The sequence below is a fragment of the Ranitomeya imitator genome, chromosome 7 (assembly GCF_032444005.1).
Source record: "Ranitomeya imitator isolate aRanImi1 chromosome 7, aRanImi1.pri, whole genome shotgun sequence".
In the NCBI taxonomy this organism is placed as follows: domain Eukaryota; kingdom Metazoa; phylum Chordata; class Amphibia; order Anura; family Dendrobatidae; genus Ranitomeya; species Ranitomeya imitator.
The window spans coordinates 189,391,093-189,414,013 of record NC_091288.1 but is presented as its reverse complement, the minus strand read 5'-3'; the positions used below and the strand labels follow the sequence as shown (position 1 = coordinate 189,414,013).

General features: G+C 45.3%; 2 protein-coding genes across 2 annotated transcripts in view; one reads left to right on the top strand and one right to left on the bottom strand.

Annotated features, from left to right (window-relative positions):
* Window positions 1-6,394, bottom strand: part of TRRAP (transformation/transcription domain associated protein) — a 166,518-nt gene extending 160,124 nt beyond the window's left edge. The window contains exon 1 of the mRNA XM_069734247.1: window positions 6,337-6,394. The gene's annotated coding sequence lies outside the window, so the exon portion shown is untranslated. The remainder of the gene's footprint in view (window positions 1-6,336) is intronic.
* Window positions 6,395-10,070: 3,676 nt separating this feature from the next.
* The window catches only part of TMEM130 (transmembrane protein 130), a 33,632-nt gene continuing 20,781 nt past the window's right edge, over window positions 10,071-22,921 (top strand). Inside the window, exons 1-5 of the mRNA XM_069734246.1 lie at window positions 10,071-10,246; window positions 12,560-12,865; window positions 14,475-14,646; window positions 15,996-16,156; window positions 19,152-19,236. Coding sequence (XP_069590347.1) covers window positions 10,183-10,246; window positions 12,560-12,865; window positions 14,475-14,646; window positions 15,996-16,156; window positions 19,152-19,236 — 788 coding nt within the window. The 5' untranslated portion in view covers window positions 10,071-10,182. The remainder of the gene's footprint in view (window positions 10,247-12,559; window positions 12,866-14,474; window positions 14,647-15,995; window positions 16,157-19,151; window positions 19,237-22,921) is intronic.

The window sequence follows — 22,921 nt, the reverse complement described above, 5'->3', positions numbered from 1 at the left end:
GAGCAGAGCAGGAGATAACATGCTCTCTCCACCCACAAAGTCACTGCTGGCTGCGTTCTCTTAACCCCTATGTGCCAGCTCTGACACAAGCATCTTCTCACTCAGTCAGTGCAGCCAGGCAGGCACACATAGGGGTTAAGAGAAGGCAGCCAGTGTGACATTGTTTGTGGGCGGAGAGAGCACATTCTCTGCTCTGATCTCCGCCCCTGGCTGGCTGCCCTGCTGCTGAAGTTATGAGGCAGATTCAGGAGGAGCTCCTAGTCCTACCAGTGCCTGAGTGAGTGGCGCTGCTATATACTACGTGGGCTGCGCTGCTATATACTACATGGGCTCGGCTGCGCTGCTATATACTACGTGGGCTGCACTGCTATATACTACGTGGGCTGCGCTGCTATATACTACGTGGGCTGCGCTGCTATATACTACATGGGCTGCGCTGCTATATACTATGTGGGCTGCGCTGCTATATACTACGTGGGCTGCGCTGCTATATACTACGTGGGCTGCGCTGCTATATACTACGTGGGCTGCGCTGCTATATACTACGTGGGCTGCGCTGCTATATACTACATGGGCTGCGCTGCTATATACTACGTGGGCTGCGCTGCTATATACTACATGGGCTGCGCTGCTATATACTACGTTGCCTGCGCTGCTATATACTACGTGGGCTGCGCTGCTATATACTACATGGGCTGCTATATACTACGTGGGCAGTGTTATATACTACATGGCTGTGTTTATATGCGATCATGAATCGGGGTATGTGTAAAAGGGGGGGCCCACTGAGACTCTTTCGCCCGGGGCCCTCAAAAACCTGGAGCCGGCCCTGGGTTACCATAACTGCAAAAGAAACAATCTGTCACTCGCTGTGTGTTTTTGACACCATCGCTATAACTTGTCTAATCAGGCAACTCTTTTAAATCCAGTGATTGTCCGATTCCACCATACACTACGGCGGTGATCATAAATCCACAGGAGACAATCTATGAATGGTATCCAGACCACAGGGCAGGATCCGTGGTATGAGGGGTACCACTAGCGCCTGATGGACCCCCGCCTTGACTTGCAATGGAGTCAATTGAGGTTCTGTTGCGGTGCCCATTATTTTGCCGATGATATTCTTCCTGTCAAATCTGCGAACCAAGCTTTGCAACGAAGCCTACAACGCCAACATGAACACCACATCAGCCCACAACTTTTCAAATTCGCTGTTTTTCAAGTTTTGCTAGATTCTGAAATATAAGTTCTACTAAAAAATAAATAAATACATTTTTCATTTTAAGTAAAAGAAGCATAATAAGGTGTTATCTGAGCATGCTCAGGTGCTAACCAAGTGACTTTGGCGCGCTCGAATAATATGTCCAAGTCCCTGCGACTGCATGTCTCGCGTTAAGGTCCCCTAAGACCTCCATTTGTCACATACATATACTGTGCATTTCACGGAGTTTATGAGGCTTTCCACCGGTTTTCTTTGGGGCAGGTGGCATGAATGATTGACTTTAAAAGAGGGAGATGTCCTGTTTCGATCTAATTTGTGAACCAAACTCTCCCGCTCAAGAGAACGGGTCTGTAAGTAAGGAAAGCACGCGATCGCCATCTGTGCTCATCGGCGGTCTGTTCGTATTTTACTGTCTAAGGCTACGTTCACATGTTGCATTTTTGTTAGGCTTTTTTTCTTCTGCAGCAAAACATGCTGTGTGCAAGAGATTCCTGAAATCTCAGACAAAGCTGGTACTGTAAAACGCTGCAAAAATTTACATAAAAAAATAAACTAGGAAAAAATGCACCAAATAAAAATAAACTAGGAAAAAATGCACCAAATACGCATATGTGTGAACGTACCCTAATAGGTAGGAAAAACTTTTTTTTCCCTTCCTTTTGCAAGAAAAATGGGCATTACCCTCAAGGTAAGAACAGGCACAAGGACTATTCATGAAAACTGGATCCAAAATACTGGTGAAAATCTGGACGCTTTTGCTTACACACCCAAGGAAAAAATAAGTATAATATATATACACACACACATGTATATACAAACACACATCTTAAGCCATGTTCACATGTTGCTTTCTTTGCCGCTTTATTTCTGCGGCCAATACCTGATCACTTGGTAGTAAAAAAAGCTGCAAACAAAAAGCAGGATTTGCTTTTTTTTTCCTGCTTTTCTTCCTGCGTTTTTCAGGATTCCAAAGTTCAACTTTGCTTCCACCACAGAAGCATGAACAGTGCAAGGTGTTAGGTCACCAATGCAACACGTATGTGACACCATAAGACATTTTTTGAGCGAAAAGGGCGATTTGATCAAATTATTTAGTGGAAAAATGTTTTTGTGTGTGAAAAAAATGCAGAAAAAAAACACAGGTATCAGATTTTGCTACGGTTTTAGTGAAAAAGCAGTATGTGAAACCCATTTATTTTGTGATTTGCGCCAAATATACACCATAATGTCTTGGTCTCCTCACATGAGAATGGCAGTTTAGGATTAGTACAATTTAATTAAATTTGTGACCAAGGTGTGAAAATCAATAGCTGATCTGCTCAAGGGCCAAACAAGGCGTGAAAATCACTACCTGATCTGCTTCAGGGCCAACCTAGGTGTGAAAATCACTACCTGATCTGCTTCAGGGCCAACCTAGGTGTGAAAATCACTACCTGATCTGCTTCAGGGCCAACCTAGGTGTGAAAATCACTACCTGATCTGCTTCACGGCCAACCAAGGTGTGAAAATCAATACCTGATCTGATCAAGGGCCAAACAAGGCGTGAAAATCACTACCTGATCTGCTTCAGGGCCAACCCAGGTGTGAAAATCACTACCTGATCTGCTTCAGGGCCAACCAAGGTGTGAAAATCAATACCTGATCTGATCAAGGGCCAACCAAGGTGTGAAAATCACTATCTGATCTGCTCAAGGGCCAATCAAGAAGTGAAAATCAATACCTGATCTGCTCAAGGGCAGGCAAAGGTGTAAAAGTAAACAGTGTCCTACAAAAAGCAGCAAAAACATAGAGATTGAACTGATCCTTACAAAAATTATTGGGATTACACCCATATTTCAAAGGGTCGCCCGAGAGCACACAGAAAGGCGAGAGAGGTGCTGATGACATTTATCTGCACATATCTGCCAGGACACAGAAATATCAGCACCAGTCCATATCATGAGCATGTAGTTTACGCGATGTGCATACTTGGCAGATCTTTGCGTGACTGGAGAATCCATGGGGGCAGCAGGTGCATTCATTATATAGCTGCATAATTCTCTGCTATAAACCCGCAGTAGGCAACGTTCCCATGTAGCAGATCTACTGATATATTTGCCGACGACAATATCATCCACGTAAATGAGCATTAAGGCTACGCTCCCCGTGACTCATGGGGAGTCTTTCTGCTCTCATTAAATAAAATAAGTTACTTGCATTTTTCCAAATATACACAGTATAAAAAAACTCAATGGTGGGTACACAGCCTAATCGGTCTACTAAACTGATCTCAGACCACCACAAAGTTGTAGAATGACCCCAAGCTCCAGCCAGCAGAACAGAAAACGGACCCCAACAATCTGCATTGATGGCTGTGCTACAGATGTCTGAGTGAGCCCTCAGGATCCATCTACAAAAGGTGCCCAAAAAAAGTGGATCCCGTGTGAGCAAACCGCATTTCTGGCCGAGAGCAGTGGATCCCTTTCCTAGCACACATCGTTCCCATGGACTGATCATAGCGATGAGCAACAAGTCCTGACACATGCCTCAGGCGCGCACCCCTATACACCTCACAGGGGACCCTCTTCAGCTGCAGAAAGCAATCGATCGCCGCCAACTACCACGGCTGGAATATATCGCAGTACATTCGTCTTTGGCACGTGTGCGCTGTTTAGAGGCAGATGTGACACTGCAACTCCCAGCATCTATTACCAGCAGATGGCCACTTGCTTAAAAGGGATCTGAAGAACGAGGCGCACAGTAATTATTAGAGATCCATTACCAACGTTTCGGCCAATAACTGAGCCCTTCTTCTATTACACAGAGCGCAGTCTCAGTACAGAGCACCTGGCGGATCCACCATGACAGGTAGCACTCTACTGGTGGAGCACCTACTCCCAGATTCATGCTGCCTGAACCAGGGGCCCCAGAATCAGACGGGAGCTGCACCACTGCACTCAGGTAAACATCACCCCGGATTCACCAAAACCAGAAGTTTTCTCGCTGATCCTGATGAGGAGCATTGGAGCAAACACTCCTGATTCACCAAGGGGTGCACTAAATAAATATAGTGAGGTGCAAATCTTACTCCAATGCTTGCTGGAGTAAGACTTGTGGTGAAGCGACCGAGTGGGGGGGGGCAGCCATGTCCCCATCCAACACCATTTTTTCAGAGCTGGATCAAAATGGAGTGAGGAGATCAAAAATCACAAATTGGAGGGGGGGGGGTTTATAAACCACAATTGTGACAAAACTCTGACGAATCGCCCCCTTTGCTTGAGAAGCCATTTGAGAGACCGACTTTGATGCGACCCCCAGCCTGATCCAGGTGATTGACAGGTCTCATGTGCTACATAGGGAGAGACCTGTCAATCATCTGCAGCTGGGTGGAGTCAAACTAGATTTTGTCAGAAACGCAGCAGCATTTTAGAGTAAAATATACCTGGGTGCAATCATGTAGCCATACTTATGCTGCTTGGGGTTCAGGCAGCATGAATCTAAGAACCGGTTCTCTCATCTCCAAGACCCTATCCCAATATGTAGTAAGTGTAATAATAATATTAGCAAATACCTCCAATTAGAAATGTAGCATATTTCTTCTAATTAGCTATGTTGCAGGGCATTGCAGCAGCTTAGGTATCAATGGCAGGATCTTGGAGATGGGAATCTATATACATAATTGTCTAAGGGGCACTTCCGTCTGTCTGTCCTTCTGTCACGGATATTCATTGGTCGTGGCCTGTCTATCATGGAAATCCAAGTCGCTGATTGGTCGCCGCAAAACAGCCACGACCAATCAGCGACGGGCACAGTCCGGAAGAAAATGGCCGCCTTATACTCCCCGCAGTCAGTGTCCCCGGCGCCCGCTCCATACTCCCCTCCGGTCACCGCCAACACAGGGTTAATGCCGGCGGTATACGTGGATGGGCAATATACTACGTGGCTGAGCAATATACTACGCGGCTGGGCAATATACTACGTGGTTGGGCAATATACTACGTGGCTGAGCAATATACTACGTGGCTGAGCTATATACTACGTGGCTGGGGAATATACTACGTGACTGGGCAATATACTACGTGGCTGGGCAATATACTACGTGGCTGAGCAATATACTACGTGGCTGTGCTATATACTACGTGGCTGGGCAATATACTACGTGACTGGGCAATATACTACGTGGCTGGGCAATATACTACGTGGCTCTGGGCAATATACTACGTGGCTGGCCAATATACTACGTGGGCGGGCAATATACTACGTGGCTGGGCAATATACTACGTGGCTGGGCAATATACTACGTGACTGGGCAATATACTACGTGGCTGGGCAATATACTACGTGGCTCTGGGCAATATACTACGTGGCTGGCCAATATACTACGTGGGCGGGCAATATACTACGTGGCTGGGCAATATACTACGTGGCTGGACAATATACTACGTGGCTGGGCAATATACTACGTGGCTGGGCAATATACTACGTGGCTGGGCAATATACTACGTGGCTGGGCAATATACTATGTGGCTGGGCAATATACTACGTGACTGGGCAATATACTACGTCACTGGGCAATATACTACGTGACTGGGCAATATACTACGTGGCTGGGCAATATACTACGTGGCTGGGCAATATACTACGTGGCTGAGCAATATACTACGTGGCTGAGCTATATACTACGTGGCTGGGCAATATACTACGTGGCTGAGCTATATACTACGTGGCTGGGCAATATACTACGTGGACATGCATATTCTAGAATACCCGATGCGTTAGAATCGGGCCACCATCTAATACCCCTATAATCAGGCTCTAGCCCCCCACATGGAGAATACATTACTAGCAGATGGCCGCAGTGTATGGGGCACAGAACAGACGGTGACAATTGGAAACATCACTAGAAACAGAACAAATCCGCGCTAATATCCGCCCACAGCTGTGAGGAGAGGCCAGGAGGCCCGGGCACCGGCCCCAGCACGTCCCCTGTACAGCCGGGCAGGATGGTGCTGCAGCCCCGGGGAGAGCGCCGGCCTCACGCCCGCCCGCTCAGCATTATCACATCATATGGGGACGAGAAACATAAAACCGCCGGATCCCCGTCACCCCCAGAAGGCGCCATTCATAAATCTCACCGTGGCGATCACCGCATAGCTACCGGCCCGGCATTCCGCCCCAGCACCAGCCACGGGCACTGGAACATTCCGCCGTCTCCCGCTCAGCACACATCCCAGAAGGCTTTGCGCGAGTGACGAGCTCTTCTCCACGTCCCAGATAAAACCTTCCAATCTAATCGTTCACAATGCGATAATAACCCAGATCGCTAATAATAATCGTCGCCATCTCCGCCATTCGTTAGTGAAACCGTTGCAGTAAAGCGATTTGCATTGAGAGGGACTATATTTTCGAGCGGAGGGATACCTAGTGTAAGACCTTCACTATAGATTGTCTTATGATGTCATCAGCCTGCGACGGCTGCGTCAGAATGACGTCCTGCAATCCCATTGGCTCTCCCTGAGTTCGTTAGGGAGCGCTAATAAAGCTTGGTTGCAGAGTGATAAAGTTCTTTATATAATCAGTGAAAAAAAATCTAAAAAAATAAAAAGTGGTCAGAGAATGAAATATCATTAACCATTTCACGACAAGACACTTTACTTTTCGATTTTTTTTCTTAGATGCTTTTTTTTAATAGCTCTAGAATGTTTTCTCTTTTCAGTAGTCAAATGTTGCCTCTTTTTATTCGTGACGCCTTGTTTGAGCCTTATCTTTATGTCATTTTTATGTTCTTATCTTTTTTTATATCTTTTTCTCCGCTATTGATAGAAAGTCTGAAATAAAAAGGAAACACGCGGCTTGTTTTCCTTTTTTGTTTTTCCTTTTTTTTGTTTCTCGTTTTTATTGTGTTCCCCGTTAGGTAGCAATTATTTTTAGACGTTGAATAGTTGGAGGAGGCGGCCTCTGCTTGGCTAGAAACAGTGGTGCAGATTGGCCATTAAGGCTACTTTCACACTGGCGTTGTTTTGAATACGTCGCAATGCGTCGTTTAGGGGGAAAAAAACACATCCTGCAAAGTTGTTTGCAGGATGCGTTTTTGCCCCATAGAGTAACATTACCGACGCATTGCGACGTATTGACACACGTCGTGCGACGGTTGCGCCGTGTTGTGGCGGACCGTCGGCAGCAAAAAAACGTTAAATGTAACGTTTTTTGCTGCCGACGGACCGCTTTTTCCGACCGCGCATGCGCGGCCGGAACTCCGCCCCCACCTCCCCGCACCTCACAATGGGGCCGGAGAAATGCATCCGCTGCACCCGTGGTGCGGCGCATCAAACGCTAGCGTCGGAATCTTGGCCCGACGCACTGCAACGGGCCAAATCCGACGCTAGTGTGAAAGTAGCCTCATTTTTTATTGTTTTTTTTTTTTTGTTGTGCTTTTTTTTTCATTATTTTACTCGTGGATATCGCGCCTTTAATTCCACAGCACTGTACAGACATTATCATTTTTCATTCATGTCATGCATTGTATCCCAATAAGGTCATAAAAGACCTTTGTGGGGTGGACAATTCAATATTTATACATTTCATGTAACTGGTGATTTCCCCTGTAACTGGGGCTGGCACATTAGGGTCGGTTACAGGGGTAATTCAGCCTGCGGCCTGCACTTGTAGAGCTAATCTGGGGTCCGGCGATCGTATGTTCTCTGTGGTCCGGAGGGGGAAGCGCTGTTTCCGCTTCCTATACTTGTTTAGTGCTGTCTCTGCAGTGATGAGGAAGGCAGAGATGGGAATAAGTCATCTCTGCCTTCTCTATGGGGATTCTGGCCGTTTCTGTATGACTTCCGTGCAGCTGCTAACTCTACAACTCTTTTTTTTTTTTTTTGTGAATTATCTTTTCTTGTAAAGTGTAATTGACAATTTTGGCCCCAAAAATAGGGGAGTCCTGTCCGACCTCGCTGAATGTTTTTCTGTATGTGATATTGGGTTGTCCCATCATTAGAGCTCTGGTATCTGAGAACATCCAGGGTGCGTGGAGGGGCGATAACTGAAAATATGGTACGGCCGTGGGGAATACAGATCGATCAATGTTTCGAGAGCGACATCGCTAAAACTACGTTGTAACCTGTGGACCTGATTGGGACAGAAGTCAGGAAAGTAGACACCAAACATAAGATAAAAGCAAGATGTGAACCCGTGCTCTGATTTTGGCAGATCAGTACCTATTCTCTGCAATTCTTGGGTATTAGAGGTCATGTGATACTTTTTTTAGATGCAGTTTTTCCAAATCCGCTAGGTTTCACCTGTCCTCAGGAGAGGTTATGGTTGTATGATTGCTCAGGGTCTCCCTGCCATTCTCGAGAACGAGGATCCCAAAGTCACCTGTGTAAATGTAGTAGTAAAAATCATGGACGACCATTGTTCCATTCACTGTCTGTAGAAGTTGTGGTCACACATGCCCACTCCTGCCCCATTCACATAGGGGGCTTCAGGTCTTTCCCGACTAGAGGGAGTCTCAGCAGCTGTACATGAAATGAGAGAACTTTTATGATGGCTTACAGTCGTATATTCCGTACCCTCTTGACTAAAAGGGCTGTTGAGTAGTCTCCAGCCTGCCCGCAATGACTATCTCTGGGTCTTGTATACAAATATCAGGCAAATCGTTCTCTCCCAAAAAGTGCCAGATGCTCTACTTTTCAGGGTCTCTACAGGCCTCATGCCAAACTTCCTGGCCTCCAGCCCACCGTCTCTCCTGCAATGGACAAGCCAGTCTAGCCTGTGGCCACCGCTGCGACCGTGAGGAACGAGCTCACTTAGGCCGTCAGTTCATCAATGCTCCTCCAAAGGACAGGCCAAAAGCTGGCCTTACCCATTAGGAGGTGTAGGCCAAACAGAGCAAGAGCTGAGCCTGCGCCATACGGCACGGACGCCGGCTGTGTTACACAGTGTAACTGCTGCAAATCAAATTTAGTTGAACCCTCTAAAATCCTCTGTCAGTAGTGAGATCGGCAATGATTACAGCAAAGCAGTGCAGTGTACAAGCCATCGATGGATCGCAGGTGAAAGTCCCATTGGGTGGGCCAATAAAAACATACAAAAAAAAAAATATATATATATATATAAAAAATAATAACTTGCATATTTAGAATCACTGCCTATACTGTATATGTCCAAAGGAATAAAATATAATATTTATCCCATAAGGTGAACATCAGAATAAAAAATAAAATTGAAATCCCTATTTTTTTGGTCATTTCACCTCCCATAAAGACAAAGCAAAAAGAGATCAGAAAGCGTATGGGCCCCAAAATGGTGATGGTAAAAACTAGAGACTGGGCCTATAAAAAAAAACAAGCCCTGATGCAACTCTATGGAGCGAAAAATGAAAAAAGGTACAGATGTTGGAAAACAAGGAAGAAAAATCGAAAGTGAAGAGGGGCCCAATGGGACATATAAAATAAGTCAGGAAACCTCCAAATTCCAGGATCAGCTCTAGGGGCCAGATATCACGGGACACCATGAGACGTCTGGTGGAGTCCCTGCCTTGATAGATCACAGCAGTTTTCGGAGCATTAGGCGGACCTACACAATATTAGTCAGGTGGTGTTAATGTTGTGACTGATCAGCCTTACTATTGGTTTACTTTGCCTATGCATTATCATTAGCAGTCCCGCCTCCGAGGGGTCTTACCACCATTATATATGTACTATAATGCAGTTCAATTGATTTTTTTTTTAAATGAAATTAACTTTTTTAAAACCTGATCAACAAGATTATGCGGTGGGAACCTCATTGCGGCATATTAAATTTAAAAAAACAAAGTTATTACAAGGAGTTTTGCCTCTGTCCCAATGTCTCTGTGCAGTTCCACCTACTTCCACTAGAGGGTGACAGCACCCTGGTACAGAGGAGGAAGGTGATGCTGTCATATTATGTGACTGCACAAAGCTGCTCCTGATCTTCCCTGCTCCCTACATAGGGGTGTCATGGCCTCCAGCTTCACGCCTGTGATCCACTGCCTTCTTTTCCTGACTGCTGCCACGTTTGGATGTAAGTAACCCATTGATACCCTGGGGATGCGTTGCTGGCTGTCGGGTATATTGTAGGGGCTGTCACTGCTGTATCTGGGAATGGCTATGTCGTGCAATTGAAATTATACGGAGAAAATCTAAGTGATGTAAGATCGGGTAATTACAAATATTCTGCCCCCCGAGGGCCGGGGATGTGTGGAAGATTTCATTGGCATTTTGCTGCATATTTCGGCCTGATGTGGGAATATCTCAGCTGTCATTAATATATTGCAGTATCATTTTCTGTTGCCATTTTTAGGGACTTTTTGTTTATTAAAGGGAACTGGCCGGGTCCCCAGACCGCCACCGTAGGCTGCACAGCTTTAGTCCTGCATTATAATGATGTGATTCTTGCATTATATACATTCACCTCCTTGTGTATATAGCACGCAGACGATCTGTGGACTAGTCCGGGGGGCGTTTACTCCCGTAAATTAACCCTCCCCTCAGTAGGTTCATCCACACCCCAGTGGGCCTGATTGAGGTTCCTTACTCCGCCTGCGTCCTCTCGTCGGCCCCTGTATACATATTACTATGATATTTGTATACATAGAAGGGAACACTAGTGGCTAATTAGTGGCATCAGCGGCAAACACGTTTTACGAGACCGTTGACTTTAGGTTGAGAGACCCGCGACCGGTCCGTACATCACCGTCCATACTGTTTTATGCCGCATTGATATTGATGTATAATTAGGAACCTGTATTGAGAGACAAATATATTTGTAGAATAAAATATGCAAGGAAAAAGATTCACTTCCTTATAACTTAAAGGGAATTTGTCATCAGGTTTTTGCTATGTAGCCGAGAGCAGAAAAATGTAGGGGCAGAGAGCCTGATTCCAGCGATACTGGTCTACTTGCTGCTGTTTTGATAAAATCATGCTTTTTTTTCTGCTGCTGATCTACCAAGTCTCTATATAACCCCACCCACCCCACTGATTGGCTGCTTTCTGCCTATGCACAGTGTACACCGAAAGCTGCCAATCAGTGGTGTAGGCGGGGTTATACAGAGCTTAGCTTTCGGAGAAGGCGGTTCTCCAACCCGACTCTAATGGCATATGTCCAGATCTTAGGAGTCTATGGATACGTCCGCAGGTTGATTTTGCTGTTGTATATGTTGGTTGTAGAGTATACACCAAGCAGCCTTAAAGGGATATTCCCAAGATAGTAACTTGCCTCCAATCCATAAGATAGCGGCTAGCTTACTAATCACTGGCGGTCCGACCATTGGGACCCCCAGTGATCCTGAGAACAGTCCTCATGAACCCTGGAACCAGACTCTTCAACTCTAATGAATTGGAATAAGGAGGAAATCAGCTCCTCCATCCAAGAATAGATACATTTATTAAAAAATATATTGGAAAATCTTTAAAAACATGGATTCCAAGAACGTAAAAATCTGACGCGTTTCTGGCGTCCAAGCGCCCGTAGTTATCCTATGACTTGCACGCCAGAAACGCGTCAGATTTTTACATTTTTGGAATCCATGTTTTTAAAGATTTTCCAATAGATTTTTGATCAATTTGATCTATTGTTGGATGGAGGAGCCGATTTCCTTCCTTCTCACAATTCAATGGCTGAGCTTCACCTGCGGGATCGGCACCCTCCATACGGATTTCAGCCTCTAGCACTGGACTGCAGGTGAGCTCAATACCTTCCCTCCTCACTCTCCAACCCTATGTTGTCCAACCTTCCCTCCAATCATTGTCTATAGGATCGCCTTAATGGAGTGCAGAGACTCCAATTAATAAGAACCCAGTTTCCGGATTCCTGAGCCGCATTCTCAGGGTCCTTGCAGTGGAACCCCCTGTAATCAGTCATTTATTCCCTCTCCTATCGATTATGTATCATCTACCGTTTTGGGAATAACCCTTTAAAGATTGGATCCATGGGCAGAATCACAAGCGTCAATGGACGATAATCCAAATGTACCAGGGTTTGGCAGCCGCTCCATTCTCCCACTAGGGGCTTTTGCAGGCTTGGACTGGCCCACAGGAGAACAGGACAATCCCCTGGTGGGCCACCACCCTCCTATATGAGCAGTACTTGGCACTATATACTATGTAGAGACAATGGCGGCATCTTATTCATTTAACAATCTACCCAGATCATTGTTATATAAATTTGTGATTAAGGATAATGTCATATTTGTTTGTAGTTGAGAAGTGGGGCCCTGGAGTTGGTTACTGGTGGGCCCCTGGCACCCCACTACAACACTGGGCTTATGTGTAACGTTATCTGATGGCCAAATGTAGCTATTAATGGTCGATAATCACTTCCTATTTCTTCTAGATGAATCCTACCTCCTGATGGTTTCCTCAGATGGCCCTATAACATCCGGCGCAGAGGCGACTGTGAATGCCAGCTTAGTGATAGCAAATGGCAGCACGAGTCTCATAGCAGACCCTGGACTGTATCATTTTCATTGGGTCTACAACCCTCTGTGGCTCACCCACCGCTCACAGGGAGAGTCCAGCTCCGCTATTACATTGCAGTGCGAATCTCCGGGGTCCTACCCCATATCAGTCCGGGTGACAGAAAGACTCTGCTCCACGTGTGAACCCATCGCAAGAAACACCACCGAACTCCAGGTTACAAGTAGGCCACGCTTCTCTCCAATACTCTAGCCACATCCACATTACAGGATGGCTGTGTGTAGGTAACAGGCAGTGGCTGATGGGCTCCTTAGCACCTGGGATGCCATATAGTACTACAGTCCTCATATGTGGCCCTCAGGGCTAATGGCAGCCTCAAATGAATGAGAGCACCTTATTATGGGTGATCGGTAAGGGTCCCAGTGCCAGCAGTTGGACCCCCATCTATCACAAAGGGATGACATATCCTACCAAAATGACTTCAGTTTGTAACCTTGAGATAACCCTTTAATGGGAACCTGTCACCTGAATTTGGCGGGACTGGTTTTCGGTCATATGGGCAGAGTTTTCGGGTGTTTGATTCACCCTTTCCTTACCCGCTGGCTGCATGCTGGCCGCAATATTGGATTGAAGTCCATTCTCTGTCCTCCGTAGTACACGTGCAGTATGCTTTGCCCAACTGCCGGGCAAAGCCGAAAAGCATTAGTGCGCATGCGCCGGCGCACTATCTCCGGGAACACAGCAAAATACTTCCAGGACATGGTGCGCCGGCGCATGCGCACTAATGCTTTTATGCTTTTCAGCTTTGCCCGCAGTTGGGCAAAGCATAATGCGCGTGCGCAAGGCAAGATTGCCTTGCGCAGACGTGTACTACGGAGGACAGAGAATGAACTTCAATCCAATATTGCGGCCAGCATGCAGCCAGCGGGTAAGGAAAGGGTGAATCAAACAGCCGAAAACTCCGCCCATATGACGGAAAACCGGTCCCGCCAATTTCAGGTGACAGGTTCCCTTTAAGGGACAGTCAGCAGACCCCATGTACATAAGATTGTCAGTAAATGTTAGCCACCTTCATTCTCACGTGTATGACCTATAGAATCAGTCACCTTACTCCGAGGGGCGAGGACCACATACATACATATAGCTCAGGCAAAAATTAAGAGACCACTGCAAAATGTTCAGTTTGTCTGATTTTCCTCTTTATAGGTATATTTTTGAGTAAAATGTAAATTGTTTTTTTTTAGTTTATTAACTACTGACATCATGTCTCCGAATTTCCAAGCAATAACTTTTGTATTTTTTTTTTCGGACAAAGAAAAATGGTCAAGCTGCTACATTGCAAGGAAATGGGGTCTCAGAACCTTTACGGCCGGAATCATTTGATTGTCTCAATACTTTTTGGGCCTCTTTGGAGCCCCATTCATTTGCAATGTGCTACGATGTAAGAGATCTTTTCACTATGTGGCCCCAGATTTGCTCGCACTGATACAATAGGACTTGTTGCAGCTGTTTGAATATAGGACTTGGTGAGGACAGGTCATGTAAAAAAAAAAATAAAATACAGAAAAAAAATCATTTTTCCATATATTGACGGGAAGCAGTTATCTTAAGGCATTATTACCAAAGTGTAAAAAAAAAAATTTAGGGAGTGAAATTCCAGCTCCTGGTTAAAAAAAATAGTCACTTTTATTCCATATTAATGATAAAAATTACATCCGAAACATCCCGCGTTTCGAACATATTCCCACTTACCAACGTACATTCCAAGGTTGCAGAGCTTTTATTATAATGTTAACCCTTTACATAGAGTAACAGAGTGTTTCCGTGTGCAGGAGGAATCGTGGGGCGTCTCGCAGCATCTCAAGCAGACGGTAACGGCACCCACGAGAGGCTCGGCTTCGTCTTGGCCACGGACACCAGTGTGACGTTGTCTTTCCTCATCCACGACCCAAGTGACTTCTTTAAGTCGGCTGCGCTCACCTATAAATGGATCTTTGATGGCAGGTTTGTGATGACAGAATATGGCTGCATTCACACATATGATACCTGACACATCCCAGCGCTGTGTCTGTTTTTCTCGACCCATTGACTTTCATTGAGCCGTACATTAATAACGGTATTAATAACGGGTCCGTGAGACTCAGCATCGCCTATTCCTATCCGTTTTGTGGATCAGAAATGGCCATTAAAGTCTATGGATGGATGAGAAGCAGAGGACAGACAGACTTTGTACTTACAGTTACTTACAGTTATTTTGCACTTACAGTTGCTTACAGTTACTTTGTTCTTACAGTTACTTTGTACTTACAGTTAGTTACTTTGTACTTACAGTTACTTTGTACTTACAGTTACTTACAGTTACTTTGCACTTACAGTTGCTTACAGTTACTTTGTTCTTACAGTTACTTTGTACTTACAGTTACAGTTACTTTGTACTTACAGTTACTTTGTACTTACAGTTACAGTTACTTTGTACTTATAGTTACTTTGTACTTACAGTTACTTACAGTTACTTTGCACTTACAGTTGCTTACAGTTACTTTGTTCTTACAGTTACTTTGTACTTACAGTTACAGTTACTTTGTACTTACAGTTACTTTGTACTTACAGTTACTTTGCACTTACAGTTATTTACAGTTACTTTGTACTTACAGTTACTTTGTACTTACAGTTACTTTGCACTTACAGTTATTTACAGTTACTTTGTACTTACAGCTACTTACAGTAGCTTTGTACTTACAGTTACTTTGTACTTACAGTTTCCCTTCCGATTAAGGACCAGTGCTCACCACCGTATCTGTGGCCCGAGTGTTGTCCATCAAAAAATAAGACCACACTCGGACCAATATTATTGAATGAGGCAGTGCAGATGAGCGACTATTTTCACTGACCGAATCTGCATGTGACAACAAATCGCAGAGAAAATCAGATGAGACTCACCCATTCAAGCTTATGGGTGCGAGAAAAAATATCGCAAGGAGCCTCAGCATAGGATCCGATATTTACGGATACATTGCAATTCTGTAATATAGGAAACTGTAAATGATCAATAGCTGCTGCTGTAAAAATATAGATATATGTGGATAATAAGTGAAAAATTGTTCCATTTTTAGGGATGATATTTTTTTTATACGGTCATGTGACCCTATACATTACCTAGAGTCAGTGCACAAAAAAAGTGAGACAAGTCGCCTCTCAGATTTTAAAAATGGATGAGCTACGGCGACTCGATGGATGAATGATATGTAGGAAGATCGATCTTGTGTGAGCCTAGATAGATCCACCAGGGTCTTCTGCTGGACCGATCTCTATGTACTGTATATATATAATGTCTTTGTGTTTTCCTGCTACAGAACCACAGTTTTGACATCTGATCCTTTTGTCCATCAAAACTATTCTTCACCTGGAATCTTCAAAGTTTCCCTTCTTGTTACTGCTTATCTCCATGATGCCAATTACCAAAGACACCATGAGAGAAAGACCGGGAACTTCACGGCCATGTTAACATTACAAGGTACATGTTGTTGGGGGTCGTGGTCTTGGTTCTCTTTTGGCAGATGTTCTCACTAATGAGGATATATTATGGAGGGGGATCGGCTCTCTGTGCGCTGACATGATTATGTCCTGGGCTTGTGGTTATACACAGAAACCCATCTGATGAAGCTGAGCAGCAGTGTAAAGCATGGCGAAGGGTCAGAGCAGCAACAGAAAGGTGGCAATACACATTAGATGAATGTTAGTCAAACCTGCTAGTTTCAGATGACCCCCGTGGACTTGAGAGAAAGAATGATCAGGCATATTGAATTTCAACATGCTCAATCATTTTGTTCTCAAGATAAGTTGCAGTCAAGGTATATGGCAGCAGCATAATCCTAATATTATGGACGGGGAAGGAGTCAAGATGTACACAGCTATCTAAGCTGTATGGCTATCTTAAAGAGATGAGAAGACCCCTTTAAACCTGTGATGAGTTTGGAGTTGGGCATTTAGATTGTATACCTAAGGGAACATTAATCGCAGAAATTAATGCTTAAAAATAAATCCTTCACTGGTTCAGTCCGCAGCCTTTTCTGCTTGATCCTGAAAAATTCAGTTTTGTAGAAGTGCAGAGAGTGCAGAGGGGGGAGGCTCATTCTGCAGACAGGGCAGAGGGGGGAAGCTCATTCTGCAGACAGTGCAGAGGGGGGAGGCTCATTGTGCAGACAGAGCAGAGGGGGGAGGCTCATTCTGAAGACACGGCAGAGGGGGGAGGCTCATTCTGCAGACAGGACAGAGGGGGGAGGCTCCTACTGCAGACAGGGCAGAGGGGGGAGGCTCCTACTGCAGACGGCAGAACGGGGAGGCTCCCGCTGCAGACAGGGCAAAGGGTGGAGGATGGTGCTGCAGACAGGGTGGGGGGCTCCTGCTGCAGAGAGGACAGAGTGGGGAGGCTCCTGCTGCACACAGGACAGAGGGGAGAGGCTCCTGCTGAACACAGGACAAAGAGGGGAGGCTCCTGCTGCAGACAGGACAGAGGGGGAAGGCTCCCGCTGCAGACAGGGCAGAGTGGGAAGGCTCCTGCTGCAGACAGGGTGGGGGTAAGGCTCCTGCTGTAGTCAGTTTCCTTACTGCCAGACCCAAGATACTAATGAAAAGGAGGTGCGACATGGCTGAACTCCTGAGACACAAAGAGAAGATTCCTTTATATATTTTTCAGTCATAATTGTGATATGAGACAGAATAGGATCAAAGAAAAGGAGATTAGGGAGGAATCACCGGGATGTTTTTTCTATTTTCTGATCATTTTCTATGTTTAATGTTCCTTTAAGGTTTTATTAGAAGGTTCTGTTACATGTATTATCACTATTAAGGCTCCGTTATCTTTATTATACCGGACCTAACACTACACTGCTAAAAAAAAAAAAAAGGGAACACTTAAACAACAGAATATAACTCAAAACTTCTGTGAAATCAAACTATCCACTTAGGAAGCAACACTGATTGACAATCAATTTCACATGCTGTTGTGCAAATGGAATAGACAACAGATGGAAATTATTGGCAATTATCAAGACACCCTCAATAAAGGAGTGGTTCTGCAGGTGGGGACCACAGACCACATTTCAGTACCAATGCTTTCTGGCTGATGTTTTGGTCACTTTTGAATGTTGTTTGCACTTTCACACTCGTGGTAGCATGAGACGGACTCTACAACCCACACAAGTGGCTCAGGTAGTGCAGCTCATCCAGGATGGCACATCAATTAAAGCTGTGGCAAGAAGGTTTGCTGTGTCTGTCAGCGTAGTGTCCAGAGGCTGGAGGCGCTACTAGGAGACAGGCCAGTACACCAGGAGATGTGGAGGGGGCCATAGGAGGGCAACAACCCAGCAGCAGGACCGCTACCTCAGCCTTTGTGCAAGGAGGAACAGGAGGAGCACTGCCAGAGCCCTGCAAAATGACCTCCAGCAGGCCACCAATGTGCATGTGTCTGCACAAACAGTTAGAAACCGACTCCATGAGGATTGTCTGAGTGCCCGACGTCCACAGATGGGGGTGCTCACAGCCCAACACCGTGCAGGACACTTGGCATTTGCCACAGAACACCAGGATTGGCAAATTCGCCACTGGTGCCCTGTGCTCTTCACAGATGAAAGCAGGTTCACACTGAGCACATGTGACAGACGTGACAGAGTCTGGAGATGCCGTGGAGAACGATCTGCTGCCTGCAACATCCTTCAGCATGACCAGTTTGGCAGTGGGTCAGTAATGGTGTGGGGTGGCATTTCTTTGGAGGGCCGCACAGCCCTCCATGTGCTCGCCAGAGGTAGCCTGACTGCCATTAGGTACCGAGATGAGATCCTCAGACCCCTTGTGAGACCATATGCTGGTGCGGTTGGCCCTGGGTTCCTCCTAATGCAGGACAATGCCAGACCTCATGTGGCTGGAGTGTGTCAGCAGTTCCTGCAAGATGAAGGCATTGAAGCTATGGACTGGCCCGCCCATTCCCCAGACCTGAATCCAATTGAGCACATCTGCGACATCATGTCTCGCACCATCCACCAACATCACCTTGCACCACAGACTGTCCAGGAGTTGGCGGATGCTTTAGTCCAGGTCTGAGAGGAGATCCCTCAGGAGACCATCCACCGTCTCATCAGGAGCATGCCCAGGCATTGTAGGGAGGTCATACAGGCACGTGGAGGCCACACACACTACTGAGCATCATTTCCTTGTCTTTAGGCATTTCCACTGAAGTTGGACCAGCCTGTAACTTCATTTTCCACTTTGATTTTGAGCATCATTCCAACTCCAGACCTCCGTGGGATATTAGTTGTGATTTACGTTGATCATTTTTAGGTTTTATTGCTCTCAACACATTCCAGTATGTAATGAATAAAGATTTACAACTGGAATATTTCATTCAGTGATATCTAGGATGTGGGATTTTAGTGTTCCCTTTATTTTTTTGAGCAGCATACTACGTCCTTGGTCTGTACAGAAAGTTACTGCTGATGTTTTTTGGTTTCCAGATGTTATAAACAGTATTGCCATAGCTGTCCCTAGAGAGACCACCACTGGGCAGAATATCAGCATATCCCTGCACATCTTTGGAACGTAAGTGTGAATTAAGGGGGTTGTCAACCTTTGGGGACAGGTTTTTTTCTTATTTGAATGCATGCATTTTTTTAATTTTTTTTTGCTTTTCCTTTAAAATGTTGCACTCTTGAGATCTATAGCTTTTATGTTGCACTGTCTATTGCTGGCTGTAGAATTAATTAACTTAGAATCTGTCATTCTGATGTTCAATGGGAGAGTTTCTAACTCCTTTACCTGTGTTTTCTGAGCGCCTCTCGGCTGATTTATGACCACATCAAAGTCGAATGTTCAGAAAGCAAAGCGTGTGTAAAAGCCATAAAGTGCCACATTTTTAATGAAACCCAATAGCAAAAATGATTTTTAGCCCCAAATATAATTTAACTGGGAACAAAAATATCCCCAGAGGTGGACAACCCCTGACAAGGTTGGAAATAAGATTTCTGTGTACAGAAACTTCATATTATGACTTGGTTTTGTAGATATTATTCACTGGCAGCAATCAAAGATCTTAAAAATGGTAGAAATTAGATCACAATGTATATTAGAAATCTGCAGACCTTTTTACATTGAGTCTTATACATACAGTGTGTGTATGGGGAGAAGAGGAAATTCTGATTACACCCACTGCTGTCTGACAAAGTGCAAGTCCTGGAATCCAAACACTTCAGTTACTCACGCCTTACTGTGCAAACACAACATGGAGAAAAGTATTGGATCTCATAGACTTCAGGATTGTAATTTAGTCTCATTGCCTTTAGTGTATAACATCCGGCCCCTCGCCACAGGTGTATAACATCCGGCCCCTCGCCACAGGTGTATAACATCCGGCCCCTCGCCCCAGGTGTAAAACATCCAGCACCTCGCCCCAGGTGTATAACATCTGGCCCCTCGCCACAGGTGTATAACATTCGGCCCCTCGCCCCAGGTGTATAACATTCGACCCCTCGCCACAGGTGTATAACATTCGGCCCCTCGCCCCAGGGGTATAACATCAGGCCCCTCGCCCTAGGTGTATAATATCTGGCCCCTCGCCCCAGGTGTATAACATCAGGCCCCTCGCCCCAGGTGTATAATATCTGGCCCCTTGCCCCAGGTGTATAACATCCAGCACCTCGCCCCTGGTGTATAACATCCAGCACCTCGCCCCCGGTGTATAACATCCCACACCTCGCCTCTAATGTATACTATCCAGCCCATCATCGCCGGTGTATATCATCCAGCACCTCCCCCCGGTGTATAACATCCAGCACCTCGCCTCTAATGTATACCATCCAGCCCATCATCCCCTGTGTATATCATCCAACCCCTCGCCCCTGGTGTATAATATCAGGCCCCTCACCTCTAATGTATACCATCCGACCCATCGCCCCGGTGTACAACTTCTGGCCCCTCGATGTATAATATCCAGCCCCTCGTCCTCGGTATATAACATCCAGCCCCTTGTCCTCGGTAAATAACATCCGGCCCCTCGCCCTCAGTGTATAACATCCGGCCCCTTGCCCCTGACATATAACATCCGGCCCCAGGTGTATAACATCCGGCCCCTCACCTCTAATTTATACCACCCAGCCTATCATCCCCAGTGTATATCATCCGGCCCCTCCCCCTGGTGTATAACATCAGGCCCCTCGCCTCTAATGTATACCATGCAGCCCATCGCCCCCGGTGTATAACATCCGGGCCCTTGGTGTATAAGATCCAGCCCCTCATCCTCGGTGTATAATATCCAGCCGCTTGTCCTCGGTAAATAACATCCAGCCCCTCGCCCTCAGTGTATAACATCCGGTCTCTCACCCCCAGTGTATAACCCAGCCCCTTGCCCCTGATGTATAACATATGGCCCCCAGTGTATAACATCTGGCCCCTCAGCCCCCAGTGCATAACATCCCACCCCTCGCCCCAGGTGTATAACATACATAGTAACATAGTTATTAAGGTTGAAGGAAGACTTTAAGTCCATCTAGTTCAACCCATAGCCTAACCTGACATGCCCTAAATGGTTAACAGAGTGTAGGGGCTCCTCTTAATCCCAATTGGTGCCCTCAGATCATTATTTTGTGGTCCTGATGTTTGCCATGACAATTCATGACCAAATAGCGGCCTTAGAGTCTGATGGCTGTAGTAAATAATCTGTTCAGAAGTTCGCGGCATTTAGGTTGTAAAAATACAGATTTTCATTTCTGTCATGCCACATTGCATTAATTCCTGAAAAGCACCTGAAGGGTAAATAAACTACCTGACTGCAGTGTTCAATATGTCAGGGGGTGCGGTTTCTAAAATGGTATCACTTTTGGGTGTTTCCCAATATATAGGACCCCTAAGGCCATGTGCACACGTTCAGAATTTTTCGCGTTTTTTTCGCTATAAAAACGCGAAAAAAACGCTTACATATGCCTTCTATTATTTACAGTGTATTCCGCATTTCTAGTGCAAATGTTGCATTTTTTTCAGCGAAAAAATCGCATTGCGGAAAAAAAAAGCAACATGTTCATTAAATTTGCGGAATTGCGGGGATTCCGCACACCTAGGAGTGCATTGATCTGCTTACTTTCCGCATGGGGCTGTGCACACCATGCGGTAAGTAAGCAGATTATGTGCGGTTGGTACCCAGGGTGGAGGAGAGGAGACTCTCCTCCACGGACTGGGCACCATATAATTGGTAAAAAAAAAGAATTAAAATAAAAAATAGTCATATACTCACCCTCTGATGGCCCCGGTGTCTTCCCGCCTCTCTGCGCTGCATGCTGCCGCTTCCATTCCTATAGATGCTCTGTGTGAAGGACCTGCGATGACGTCGCAGTCTTGTGATTGGTCGCATGACCGCTCACGTGACCGCGACGTCATGGAAGGTCCTGCACACACCATCTATAGGAACGGACGCCGCTGAGAAGATCGGCTGTTTCCAGGTAAATATAACCATTTTTTTAATTTTTTTTATTATTTTTAAACATTCCATCTTTTGCTATAGATGCTGCTTGTGACCAACCTGTCAGTCAGTTTTCCAGGCGATGCTACAGATCGCTTGGAAAACTTTAGCATTCTGCAAGCTAATTTCGCTTGCAAAATGATAAGAAAAAAACGGAAAAAAAAATGCGGATTTCTTGCAGAAAATTTCCGGTTTTCTTCAGGAAATTTCTGCAAGAAATCCTGACGTGTGCACATACCCTTAAGACACTTCAAACCTAAATAAGTCCCTAAAAAATAAATTTTTTAAATTTCCTTGAAAAAATGAAAAATTACTACATTTTTAAACCTCCTAAAATGCTAGCAAAATAAAATAATATTTTACAAATGGTGCTGATGTAAAGCAGACATGTGGGAAATGTTATTTATTAATGTTTTGCTGTGGTGTGACTATCTGGATTAAAGGGATAATCACTCAAAGTTTGAAAATTGAAATTTTTTTTACATTTTTGTCAAATTTCTGATATTTTTTATAAATAAACACAAAACATATCGTCCTAAATATACCATTATTATAAAGTATAATGTGTCACGAAAAAACATTCTCAAAATCACTGGGATTTGTTGAAGTGTTCCAGAGTTATTACCACATAAAGTGACACAGGTCAGATTTTAAAAAAACGTGGCTCTGTCACTAAGGGGTTAAAGAAAACCTGTAATTTACTTGCAGTCGTAAGGGTCATGTGCAGGTCAATAGCATTTTTGTCATGTAGCCGACTTACTGAAGGCGCTGATACAG